The sequence below is a fragment of the Phascolarctos cinereus genome, unplaced genomic scaffold (genome assembly GCF_003287225.1).
Source record: "Phascolarctos cinereus isolate Bilbo 61053 unplaced genomic scaffold, phaCin_HiC Scaffold_4;HRSCAF=312, whole genome shotgun sequence".
NCBI lineage: Eukaryota > Metazoa > Chordata > Mammalia > Diprotodontia > Phascolarctidae > Phascolarctos > Phascolarctos cinereus.
Window position 1 is genome coordinate 126453057 of NW_027555847.1, and position 13972 is coordinate 126467028.

At 40.6% G+C, this 13972-nt stretch overlaps 1 protein-coding gene across 1 annotated transcript in view; it reads right to left on the minus strand.

Moving 5' to 3' along the window:
• Window positions 1-393: 393 nt before the first annotated feature.
• Window positions 394-13972, minus strand: part of XPO6 (exportin 6) — a 120003-nt gene continuing 106424 nt past the window's right edge. Inside the window, exons 16-24 of the mRNA XM_021006374.2 lie at window positions 11942-12088; window positions 11115-11304; window positions 9820-9975; window positions 8662-8776; window positions 8301-8472; window positions 6947-7108; window positions 5351-5449; window positions 4927-5157; window positions 394-1163 (exon numbers count right to left, since the gene is read on the minus strand). Of these exons, the coding sequence (XP_020862033.1) occupies window positions 1062-1163; window positions 4927-5157; window positions 5351-5449; window positions 6947-7108; window positions 8301-8472; window positions 8662-8776; window positions 9820-9975; window positions 11115-11304; window positions 11942-12088 (1374 nt within the window). The 3' untranslated portion in view covers window positions 394-1061. The remainder of the gene's footprint in view (window positions 1164-4926; window positions 5158-5350; window positions 5450-6946; window positions 7109-8300; window positions 8473-8661; window positions 8777-9819; window positions 9976-11114; window positions 11305-11941; window positions 12089-13972) is intronic.

Genomic DNA, 13972 nt, shown 5'->3' on the forward strand with positions numbered 1-13972 from the left:
ATATGATTGAGTCGCCACGAGTCACTCCCCAGAGCAAGTGAGCAGTATCCACCTTCACCTGCCCACCATATTCCTGTTCAGTCTTGAAGTCACTTATGACTACCTATTATCCACAAAATAATTCAGTATCATGCCTGACTGAAAAGACATTTGCCCAAACTCAGTCAAGCCACAGACAGAAGCCTAATGTGATCCTTTACACATTCCTCAGTGTACCCCCCACCCACTCAGAAACACTGCCTAGAAGATCAAGCCTGCATCAGCAAAGATTAGAGGTTCAAGAGAGTTAACTTTTCATTTAAGGGCTTCCAGATCTTCTGCCTCCTACCAGGGTTTTCAGTACACTAACCCTGCTAGGTACTATTTGTGGAAAGAGAAGCTAATTTTGCCAGCTTTTAAAACAACAACATAAGCATTTTATTTCCATTAAGCATCTTAGTATCACAATGGAATGATGAGAAAACAATAACAAAAACAAAAGTCTTTCTAATCTCTGCAAATAGCAGAGATGTAAAGGGGGAGGGATGGGAGGAAGGGAAGGGTGGGACAGGAGAGAATAGGGAGTGACAGAAGTGCCAGAACAGTTCTGATGTCACATTTCTCCTTCGACAGCCTTGGGAGGAGGGAGTGGGTGCAAGAAGGCGGAATGATGCGAAGGTACAAATGTCTTAAGTTGTCTTTGGCGTTTCTGCCTCATGATTGATATACACATGATCTGCACAGACCACCCACTGAAATCTCCGGACATCACAGAAAGTGCTAAGACCCTAATACCTGACAACAAGACTCTCCGTCCTCTCCAAATGCCCTGGTAGCTACAACTGGTGTTAAGACACATCCTGAAGACAGTGCTGGTGAGTCACCTGGGGCTGAGGCAGGAACAAAGGGTGGGGGATGGGAGGTTAAGTTGTAGATGGAGCCCAGGGTGCAAATTCACCAACATGTGTCCATGGTGTGCCCCGAAGAGGTCTGAGAGAAGGGAGGTGGAGGTGGTGGTGGCAGCAGCGGCAGAAGTACAGATCTGTTGGGACAGTAAACAGAATAAGGGTCCAGTGCAGACACTATAGCTTCACTGTGCCTGGGGGCAAACTGTCATTGCAAAGTCTGTAGTAGCGCAGGTCATTTACCAGTCGGTGCACATTCTGGGTGAACGATGGCAGGTCCTGAAAGACAGGAAGACAGAGCTGTAGCAACCAAGACGCCCATAGGAATAAGCCCCACTGACTCAAAAATAGACCCGGTTTATAAATCTAGCTAGGGTTCCCCTCCTTGTCTCAGCCAATCTCCATACCCACATTGCTGTTCCCTATGTGGTCTTGGGACAGTCCAGATCTGTTAAAAGACCTTTAGGATCAAGAGGGATCAAGAGGGATTAAAAGCTTTGTCTACAGTTCTCAGTCTACCTTCGATGAAAAAAGAAATATCTTAGTAATCTAAATGCAATAGATATTAAATCTGAAATTCATTCTGTAATTCTTGGTTGGATCAGTACAAGTTTCTGAATATTAACCTCTCCAAACCCAAGCTGCTCATTACAAAAGCAAAGTGAACTGAAAAATGGGAGTAAGGCCTCTTCAGGTAACATGGGACACCAGTTTGGAATTCTGACCACTCATTTCAGTTTCTTGTGACAAAAGAAACCAGCTACACAAAAATGGTACCAAAAAACACTTCCTGAAGAAGGCATCTCTCTTTCTAACTACCTCAGTCTCCCCCCTCACTAAAAGTCAAGTCCCTACATAGCCTTGCCCCTACTAGTTCCTCCCAAAGAGCTAATATGGAGCTAATGAGCAGCTCCTTCCTGAGATAATAGACAAAGCTTTTTTAAATCAATTTTATCAGTATGGATGGAAGAAATGAAGATATTGACAACCAAAAAATTAAACACACACAGATGCAGGCACACACGCATGCATGCGTGTGAGCACAAAACACATCACACAAGGAAGAGTCACAGAACTAAAGTTGGAAGGTTATCTAGTGTGATCTTTTCAACCCATGCAAAATTACCTCTACAACATTTCTACTGGTAGAGAACATGGTTAGAAATTATTCTTAAGTGTTAAAGCTGAAGAAACCAATTGCTAATGGTTTTCTTTCTAGATTGATCCTCAAGAGAAAAGACTTGGGAATTTATTGAATTTGAAAGAGAAAAAAAAAGAAGATAGCATTGGAAAGTGATCATCAACAGCTGATCCAATTTGGACTTTGTGAGGGAAAACTCCAGTGCTTTCATCAAATCACAGCATCATTCACTCACCAACTATTCCTGACAACACTCCGCCCTAATTTCCTCCTTATTTCACCTAACAGCTCCAGTTCATTCTCACAAGCTAAGGACTACTGCCATACCACCTGACTGCAGGGACTTAGGTTCCCACTGGTTGTCCTTGTCTAGATGTGGAAAAACTCCTCTGCCCTCAGTTTAGTTGAGGAGCTGGGTGAAAATTCCTGCTAGAGAAAAGTCCAAGGGTCTGTCATTATCATCGCTGATTCCTTCTCACCTGAGGCTTTCCCTGAACACCTGGGAACCTTCAGTAGGACAAACTAGGTGGTGAAGAGCAAAGAGCATGGAATCTGGAGCTAAGAGGAATCCCAGTCCTGCTACTTACCGCCCATGTGACCTGAAGCCAAGTCACTTTCAAACTCCTCTGGGTCTTAGCTGCCTCATCTGTAAAATGAGGGTGTTGGATCAAAGGGCCTCTAGATTCCCTTTCCAACTCTAAGCCTGTGATCTTATGCCCAGCAGCCACAGAGAAGATGACCAAAGGAAACAGGTGTGGTGGGCTGGGTTTTGCATCATAAAGAAAAGGAAGGACTATTCTCAACAGAAGTACTGAAGCCTGTGTGGGAGGCCTGAGCAAAATGCAGAGGCGCTAAGATAAAACTGCCAGATCCTGAACACTAAAGACACGATCCCCTTCACTATATGCCTGTTAAGACAAATAAGCAAAGATATGTCTGGCATGTAGCCTACATGGAATCTCAATAAAGAAACTGGCTGCTCCTCAAAAGTACCAGTCATGTCATCCCCTGCACCAGCTAACAAACACATCTTTTTACTGACCCAACTAGCTCAGAATGTTGATGACCATTTCAAGACTTCTGAAATCAGTTGGAAAGTAAGGAAGAAGAGACAAAGGTCAAAATTTCCTTATAATTTTTTTCAATAACTAGAGAAGATTTATGTCATTTGTGGCAAGATATCACTCAGCCATTTCCTAGGCCTGTTAAGGCAGGAAACACATTTTGATGACTGATTTTGCCATCAAGTATTCAGAGGACATCTACTGACCTCAATATATGCCCAAACAGGGCAGAAACCTCTTTGAAATCTCTTTTTTCTAAGTCTTGTATTCACGTCTGAGGCATCTCTAACCCCCCCCTAAAAAAAGTGGGAAACTAGAACACTGAAAATTAATGCCAGTAGGGTGAATTCCAAAAAGTCTCAGTAAGTAATAGCAGAATGGATCACATGCTCGCTATGACAAAGAAGAACAGAGAATCTAAGGGGTAAAGAAAAAACTGTGAAAACACATATAAAACTCAAGGAAAGTGAGAAAAAACTTTAACTAAGAGATATAGAAAAACCTCAAGTTTAGGAACAAAGTGTAAGCCAAACAGTCAGAGAATTCAGAGAAACCTCAAAAGGCTATGGGAATAAAGAAAACCAAAGGGGAAAAATGGGAGGAGGTAGTTGTAATTTCCTATGTACTACAAATATGTACTCTTCATATCTACCAGACATTAAAAAGAAAAATGGAAATTCTATTTCTTTATTATACAGGGAAAGAGAGATAAAAAACAGACTGCAATAAAGCAACAAAGGCTCTCCCACAAGAGGTCAACAATTCTGACCAGACAACTAAAGCCAGTCTTGCCAAGGAGGACAAGCTGGAAGTAAGGATAACAATGAATGAAATTAGCTGGTGTGTCCATCAGCCCAAGGCCCAGTTAGCTTGACACGTAGCCTGTGCTGCTAACAAGCAGGGGCCTGCAATCTGTTTCCACCTCTAACTTTCCTTTGGCTACTGTCACAATGAAAGGGCTACAGCAACTGCACAAGACACCTGCCTGGACCTCCTCTTCTTTCTTCAATGGCTCCAGTTCAGAAACAGTCTGGCAACTGGCAAAGGAGGCAGGCAAATACTTCTTTGACCTGCATGGCTACATTAGTTAATACTGTGAAGAATACTGGGAAGACTGACAAAGAACCCCAAGCAAAAGCCAGGATAAGAGACTAATCAGCTAACCGTTAATACCTGGAGAAATATATAACTAATCAAGTACTCAATTTTCACATGTTCTGATGACCATAGGATCTGGAGTAACATTAAGTAACACAAATTTTATCAGACTAAATAAATGTACACCTACAGCATTTCTGGGAGATATAAGCTAGGTGATCATTTTAGCTTCAGCAAAGCTTTTAGACTGGTCCTATAAGACATGTTTGTTGTTCAGATAGAAAAATGAAGACAGCATTTAGTAAGTAACTACCATGTGCCAAGTACTGTGCTAATACCAGCACAGTGTGTTCAGCTAACAACAAAGCCACTTTCAGGCAGAGTTCTGGAAGTTCAGGAAGCGACCACCCCCAGCTAATGGGCTTCCTACCTAATTTACATCCCAAATTGGTTAGCTGAAGTAGGGCAGAAACACTAATCAATTTCACAGAACACTTCCTTCCTCAAAGCCAAAGCAAGAGAAAGAGCAAAGTCAAACTAAGTACATAAGACACTGAGAAAATCTAGTGGGTACTATATGAATCACTGGCAAGCTAAGTGTTAGTACAAACTAACTATTCAGGTCCTTACCATCCCCGGAATTGGAGCAACACAACCTCCCTCGGATGAATTGGTGCCTCTGGCCATGAGGTTGCCCAAACCCGCCCTTCCCTGTGGCCTGGCCTCTCTGTCCTCTCACCCGATCCATTTTGAAATTCCTCCCCAGAACATTTTTCTGGTTGGAATCCACACCATCACAGCTAGCCAGAAACTCTGGGAGGAAGGCTGCATAGAAGCTGTCAAAGTCAACTGAAGCCATGTTGTAAATGGCAATCCCTATCTCTTCTTGCAGCAGGTCATGTGACTTGTGGACCAGGACTTGGAGCAGCACATTCACAAACTGAAACAGCATGGTGGTCCGAAAGATCTTCTGCAAGTAGAAAAGATGACAGTTTTCAATATATATGGCCACAGTCAGCACCAGGAAACCTCTACTACTGAGTCCCTGCCCCAAGCAGGTAGGCAAATGCCAAGTACTCAAGAAATTACTAATCTAAGAAAATGGACTCTCATAGCTGTACCTAACCCAAAGAAAGCATTTCTAAAGGAGGAGCAGAACTTACTTTATGATACAATTTCTGCTTGGTGTTCAGAGTCTCCAGGTAGAACAGATTTTGTTTAAATAAGTGGATATCAGGCTGGAGAAAAGATTGTCCAAAAGCCTGGGAAACAGAATGAATTTTACAGAAACAGAAGCAAACATCTCAAGAACAGATTGAAACCATTTTGAAGGGGTTTGTTTAAACCTCACAAGACAATTGAAGAGTATATAGTATTCTTGTTATGTCTACCTGTATAAATGTAACTTTCTGGCCACTCTATACCCATCCTCTCAGCTCCAACATCTCCTCAACACTTCTCACATCTTAATTTTTGTATTAAATTGCCCCCTTTCAGGCAAACACAGCATTTTTTAAAAAAATTATCTATTATATTTTTATTATACTCTTATGTAGTATACTTTATTATTTATAATAAAGAGTATACTCTTTATTATTATATTCTTGTAGAGTATAAGCTATTTCAGGACAGACTATTTCTTTTTTGTCTCTGTATATCTGGCATAGAGCCTTGCAAAAAGTTGTGACTTAATACATTTGGGGGGGGGCAGGCAGTAGGGTTAAGTGACTTGCCCAGGGTCACACAGCTAATAAGTGTTATATGTCTGAGGCCAGATTTGAACTCAGGTCCTCCTAAATCCAGGGTCAATGCTCTATCCACTGTGCCACCTAGCTGCCCCAACTTAATACATTCTTGATGAATTAAACTGCACTTGTTAAAATGGGATACAATCACTCAGTCTATTTATATAAATTAACTTCAACCGACACCTTGAGGAACGCCTGAGTCTGTATGACTGTCCTAAAACCCATATGTTCTACTCAATGAATACAGCTCTCTTTGGACTGTATGCTTTATATGCTGTATCTCCCAACTGCTACCCTGTTATGAACAGTCTTCACATCTCCTCATCGGGCTAGGCTACCACAACTTCCTCATAACTTCTTGGCTATGGAAATGGCAGGGATAGTTTGACACCCCTCCCCTTACCCCCACCCCCTCTGCAAAAATGATTATGGATTAAGGGTTATTCCTTGATGGGAAAGGGAAGCTGACGTGGGGACTTCATCTTAGCTGACATAAGAACAGACAATATAGGGACTTCCTAGGGCAGGTGTGGGGAACCTGTGGTTTGGAGGCCACATGTGGCCTTCTATGTTCTTGGGTGTGGCCTTTTAACTTGAGTCCAAGTGTTACCCAACAAATCCTTTTAAGGGGATTTGTTCTGTGAAGTTTGGATTCAGTCAAAGGGCCATATTTGAGGACCTAGAGGGCCACACGTGGCCTTGAGGCTGCAGGTTCCCCATCCCTGTCCTAGGGCCTTTAACACACTGTATCCCTGAACTATGTAAGCCTCTGGGAATGGGATATTGTGAATCTTATTAAAGAGATGAACTCTGTAAGATATTCCAGGAGGGATAAAGATACTTGTGGGAAGAGGGTATCTATTTTATGAATTTTAAAACATTATTCTGAGAAGGGGTCCACGGGTTTCAACAGAGTCTGTAACACAAAAAACTAACTCCTAACTTTTTAAAGAATACTTTCTAACTCTTGCTCTATATTGAAGCAATCAATTGCGAGGGTTTTCAAATTACCTGCATGATGGCACTGAATTGTACTTCATTCTCCATCTGCTCTTCTGCAATTCCTCTATGGACACTGGCCAGGACACTGGACTTGAAGAAATACCTCCAGTTGTGATGGAGAATCCGGAAAAGTAATTCAAACAATTCGGCCTTCACATCAGGAGAGGGACGCTGGGAAACACAGAAATGCCCTTAAATTCTCTGGCTAAGAGGGAAACTACTCATATCAAAGGCTGCTGAGTTGTCTGGTTACAATAAGACCACAGTTCCTGGGATATGTTTTGTGTGTGGTAAAAGAAAAAAAAACTCCACTTGAATCCTCAGCTGAAATGAACTAGTAATGCTTCGGCTTCATCATAGGTCAAGTCTGGGCTAGGATTTGGAAGCCAGTTTAGAGCTTTCCATTTGGCAGCAACCTCAACCTAGAAACAATAATTGGTCATGTTCATATAGGATTTTACCAAGTGCTTTCCTCATGAAAGCCCTGTGAGGCTGGTACAGTTATAAAACTTATTTTTATAAAATAAAAACTTACAAATGAGGAAATGAAAGTCCAGACAGGTTAGGTAACTTGCCCAAGGAATTAGAGAAAATCAAAGAGGGAGCTGAGGCTCAAGTGTAGGACTCCCAACTCCACTATCCTACAGTGCTACTCAAGAGGGCTTCTGAGTGGAAGCAGAAATGAGAGTTATTTACTGATTTTTCTGCTTCAAAAACTAGCCAAATTACATTTAATACTCTTACTAGAAGGCTATTGTGCCTTTTCCCTTCTCCATAATAGGAATAAAGAGGAATCAAGCCCCCTTAAGGTGTGGGGTACCACTCTAAATAAAAGATATATACACAATAGGTGACTCCAAAACTTAAGCCAGCAAAAGAGTAGAGGAAGCACAAGTTAATAACTAAAAGCTATATTTAAAATAAAATCTTTCCCAACAGTTACCACTGAACTGTTCTTTTTTTTTTTTAAACAAAAGTTAAACTTATTACTCTGCAACTGATAATTTTCTGATGAATCCTTTCCAGTAGTTAAACTTCCAAGACTAGTTTCTCACCACTAAAAATGTGAAGAAGGGATGGTAGGAAGAAAGACCTTCAAGTACTTGATCTAAAAACTTAAACAGGGCCAGCCAGGTGGTGCAGCGGATAGAGCTCCAGCCCTGGAGTTGGGAGGACCTGAGTTCAAATCCGGCCTCAGATACATAACACTTACTAGCTGTGTGACCTTGGGCAAGTCACTTAACCCCAATGCCTAGCCAAAAAACAAACAAAAAATTAAAAAAATAGAAACTTAAACAAAGTGTCTCACCACCACCACTACCAGCAAGGCGGTCCCTTAGACTTTCTGCACCCAGTATCTTACCTCAGCTATGATAGGGCAGACCTGCTCCATGCACAGTGAGATGATGCTTGGAAGGAAAGGCTTAAACACTTGGCCAGGTTCTTGCACTACCACCTGGAGGATCTTCAGAAATTTCTCCACTACCCGACAGCCAGTACTCCCTTCGTGGAGGATACTTTCAGCTAACTGTTCTCTGAAGAAATGTAGGGAGGAAAGACATTGAAATACAAGAAATTCTTATGGCACAAGCCAATGCAATTCCCAAAGCAGCAAGCAGAAGAATTAAAAACTTCTAATATATTGAGTTACTTGTTATCATTCAAACATTTTTATGAGGCTTGAAGCAGGCACAGAAATATTTAACTACTATATCTGCAGTTACCTGGTAAACATGTTTAAAAAGGTCTGTATGATCTGTTCAGTAAAAGGCACACCCATCTGTACTCTAAGGCCTTGAAACAGGGTAAGGAAGAAACTCAGCATCTCATCAGTCACATCTAATAAACACAAAATAAACCAATCAAAGGCATGATAAAAGTGGCAAACATGAAGCCCTATGCTCAATAAACTGTTCTATAAACTCAATGGCCAATTCTAAACTCTATGGCCATTTTCCCTGAACCCCTGAGAAATTATATCCACTGATGCTACTATAAGCAATACTGGGAAGGAGAAAAAGATTAAGACCTGCTGAGGAAATAACTTTGGAATGGTCAATCTCTGCATGAACATTCTTTGTAGGAAATGAAGCTTGTCTGGAAGCCAAATTCCCTAGTCTATAAATATGATTATGTGATTTCAATGCAGAGCAGATCATGGTGTACTCATATGGAGAGAAACAAGCATTTGTGTTAATATATGAGAGGGCTTTATCAATTTCTATCTATGGTCAAAAATCTCCGAGTTTAGGGGATAAATAGCTAATTGAATATATGATTCCTATTACTGAATTAAAAAAAGATGAATTACAAAAAATATCAGTCATATGCATTGCCCTTCATTTATTGATGAGAAACTCTTTGCATATAAGAAGAGAGTCAACAAATATTTGCTGACTGAGATACTGTTTTCATGTAATCCAAACAGCACACCAAAAAGACATGCAAACTAAGTCCACATGGCTAGAATACTTTATGCCAGTGGGACTAAAAAGACACTGCTGTATGTCATTTTGAGGATTGCCAAATTGCATAAAGCAGTTTTCCTCTCACACTGGATCCAAATTACTCTCATCTACCTCAATCTCCCATGTTAGAAACAACAGGGACTAAAGAAAACTGAAGGTGACAGTGGTTCATGGAAAAAGAAGAGTCCCCATCTGGCTCATTACCATGGAACAAGACCAATCTGCCTTGTTAAGATTCTATACTCTCAGAACCAAATTCACCAAACAGAAATAATCATTTTCCGTGTTGATTCTCATTCCACTTAAATAAGCTGAAGCACTGTACTTGCACTAACCCTATTTTCTTCAATGGAGTCCTTAGCCCTCATTCTCATTACCCCATAAATCACTGAAAGCCTTGGAGCTCATTCATACCTGACTGATGAATAAAAGCTGGAAAGAGGGCCAGTGAGACCTGAACAGATTCTTGCAGTGACTGATAGCAAATCTGTCGAGACTTTGTAGCTTCCCCAGAGATACTTTCCACGATATCTTCTAAGACACTAAGTGTCTGGTGGATAATCACTTTGGCTACAAATCAAGATTAAGTTATATGTCAGGATATGCTCCAAGGACCGACCACGTAAGGAATCTGAGAAAGTGTCAACAGTTCAGTTATCGCTGGGTATGACACTCACTCAGTAGCCTCTACAGGAACAAATCGAGTCTTTATTATCTTTATTGCCAGATACATACCTTGCAAGATAAACATATTAAACGCACACTCAACTGCAATCTATCATTAAAACCTTACCTGCTTCTCAGAAGCCTGCTCAGCTCACTTGCCTCTGTCGAGCCCCACCCACCAAAATAGGATCCACAGGAAAAATACCAAAATTACCCTTAAGAAGGCAAAACCCCAGATAACTGCATGAATATAGCGGTAATCAAGTCAATTCAAGAGACAGGGTAGCTATTTTAGGCAAGAGTACAGTAAACACACACATAATTTTTTCTTTCAGATCTAGATAACAGCATAGTCCAGTGGATGAGCGTTGGCTCCAGAGTCAGAAGGTCAAATCTTCTCTCTGAGGTTCTCAACTCATATGACCACACAAATCATTTAATCTCTCTACTTAACCCCCTAAATCCTAGCTTCATCAGCTGCAAAATCAGAGTTGGACTAGATGGCCTCTGTGGTCCCTTCTACCTTTATATCTACTACCCTCAATCCTGGAATCCAGGTACATCCTGACATTGAGAAGATATTCCAGAAATAGATGATCTTACTTGATCCTGGCTATTTGTACCCTTAAATTTAGCCTTTGTATAATACAATAGCTAGGAAGGAGGGGTAAAAAAGGATGAACCCATGAACACCAATCAAGAAATCCATCTCTCTTGAGTTTATCAACTCTCCAGGTTTTTAATCAAGCTACCATATGGCATCTGGATTCACAGACCCTCCTTATTCAGACAACTGTGCAGAAACTGGGTAAAATGGTGTGGCAGATAACTCTTCCACTAAATTGGCTGTGTGGATTCAGGGCAAATCATTTGATCTCTCTGGCTATCAGTTTCCTCCTCTATAAAACACAGATACTTCTCTTTCTGCACAGCCTCCAAGTCAATTATATGGCTCTAATGAGGATGGATATGAAAGTTTTCTAAAAACCGTAAGTACTACATCAGGTCACTATTGTTATTAACCAGTAATCTAATACACTTACTATCTTCAAGCTGCATCTTCCTCTGTGGGACAATGGCACTGGATTTCAGGTGGCGATAGTCTCGGGTCAGAGCTGAAATGAGGCTGGCATGGTTTGTTGAACGCACGGCCCACTGCTGCTCACTTTCTGGGAGGTTTGGCCACGGCAGCAGTAGTACATTGGAGAGGGCTCGGCATACCAACACCTGGGCCTAAGAAAGGCAACCATGGACAACCAATGTGTGGGAATCCACAAGCATGCACTGGCATCACAATCACATACACGGGACTTCAACAAGTAATGCAAATACATAAAGACCTCACTCCTGCCTCTTTGGAATTGCCCAAGGAGGAAAGTTTAACTACCATGTTCCTGCCTTAAATGATTACTTTCTCTAAGTGGACAACTATATAAAATGTTGTTAGTAGATTTTCAAAGAAACTCAAAAAAAAAAACCATATCCTTTGAGTTCCTTGAGTCTGTAGCTAAAGATTCTTATCCCTCCCCCCAAATGCTCCAAGTTATCCCACCCCCAACTTTTAGATTGAGCCTTCTTATGCTTATCTGAAATCTATCAGTCTCAAAAATCAAACCATAGTGTACCATATAGGAAGTGTAAAACACTCTCACATTTGGAATCAAAGGAGAATGATGCAAAAACTCTTTATGTGAGCCTGTTCCCAAACCAGAACTTTCTAAATAGCTTAGGTTAGAAAGAAAACTACAGTGTGATCACCTAACAACCTGCAAAAAGTAGTCTTTTAGTGGAAGATATGAAGGTAAATATTTATCTAAGTTATGGACAAGAGCCCTAACAATCCAGCCAAAGAACTTCTCTCAACTCTTACCTTATCCACAAGTGGCTGAGCAGAGGTATCTGTGATTCTGTTGAATACTTTCTGAACTGCTGGGATGCTGATGAGAAAGACTGGCCGCACTGTAGTGGCTAATGAGACCAGTAAATGGCACGCAGACAAGAGTAACTTCTCTTGTACCTGAGGAAGAATGACAGCACCCAGTAATTCCATTTATCAAAATGGATACAAGGCAAGATGTTAAAAAGAAACACTGCAAGCTCTTTCCTGAACCAAATTACAGTTATAATGTTGTCACACCACAACTCTCAAATCACAAGAAATTCCCGCTCTGTGATTTCTCTTAGATTCCATCCTTCCTCACTATTTCCACAGACTTCACATCTGGACTACTTCAGTAGTCTCTGTCACAAATTTCTACCTGTTGGAATTCACCCTAAACACAACAGCCAGGCTCTTTTTCAATCACCCTTTTTTATATTACTCCCTATAAACTTTAAAATAAAATATAAACACCCTGTTGTCTCAACTACGCACCAAGTTCCCACTCTACCTTACTTCTTGATAACTTTCCCATCAAATTTCCTCTGTTCCAATGAAGCCACACCTTACAATCCTCGTCTTGCTCTGTCTGCCTTAGGTCATGTTATTTTCCGCCCTGCAATGACCTTCTTTACTTAGTACACACCCTCAAAGATGAGGTTCAAATTCACCTCTCCTCTAAGAAATTTTCTCTGACTAATGTCACCCAAGTATCATTCTCCAGGTTAATGTTTCAACAGCATTAATCCACAATTTATAATTTATTGCAACCTACTTATTCTTCTCTGATTCCCGAGTTCCCCCCCCCACCATTTTCAAATCCTTCCTCTGAGGTTTTTAAAAAACCTATCTCTCAAAGCTTAGCACTTATGATGAATTTCATTCATAGTAAACACTAGATAAGTGCCTGATAATTGACTCAAATGTGTCCTTCTTACATGTCCTTAGGATAAGAGAATAGACTGAAAAATCAGTAACTACTAGGTACCAACAAAGAAGCAAAAGACAGTCCCTACACTCCATATTTACAATCGGGGGGGGGGAGAAGTAATAAAACAAATATAATACCATGATATTAAAAAAAAACACCAAGAAATCATTTTACGGTAAGGAACAAGTAAGTGGCAAAGATAAGTAACAAAGGAAGGAAATACCATGCTTAGCTATGGTGGTAAGAGGTTTCCTAAAGGAGGCCACATTTACAACACAATCTCAGAATTAGCAGGGACTTGAGAGATCTAGTCCAAAAATTATCTTAAAAATATACTCTTTAAAACAATCCCCCACAATAATCACCTAAGATCTGTTTAAAGACAACATTCCCTACACCCGTAAGTGAAAATACACCACATTCAGAGGTAGCTTATTTAATTTTTGAACAGCTCTGTTATGAGAATTTTCCCCCTAGATTAAGCCAAAAATTGTCTCCCTCTCTTAAATCCCATAAAGTTTAGCCCTCCAAGGCCAAGCCAAACAAATCTAATCATAATTCCTCTTCCACATGACAATCCTTCGAATATTAGAAAGCAAACAAAAAAGACAGCACTTTTGTGACTCTCTATCCTCCCAATCCCAAGTCTTCTCTTCTTCAAGCTAAACAATCTTTGTCACTTTAAATGATCCTTCCTATGGCATGCATTCAAGACTTTTTATCATCATTTTCTACCGTACTGATATTCTTCTTGAAATGTAGTATCTAAGAGTTGGATACTTTATATGTGACTTGACCAGAAGACAGTGTGATCATCACATTTTCCTTTATCTGGGGGACTATATATCTACTAATGCAGTCTACTATCCATTATCACACTGATGATTCACGATGATCTTTAAATCAAAATCAATTGCATGTCATGTCACCATCTCCCTGACGTCATGGTCCTCTTTGAGAACGAAGGACAAGCCACAACCACAGTAAGCAATACACTAAAACACCCAGTTCTTTCATATAAGCTGCCCTCTAACTATATTTTTCCTATCCAATTCTTGTTTAAGCACAGGACTTTATATTTATCCTTATTA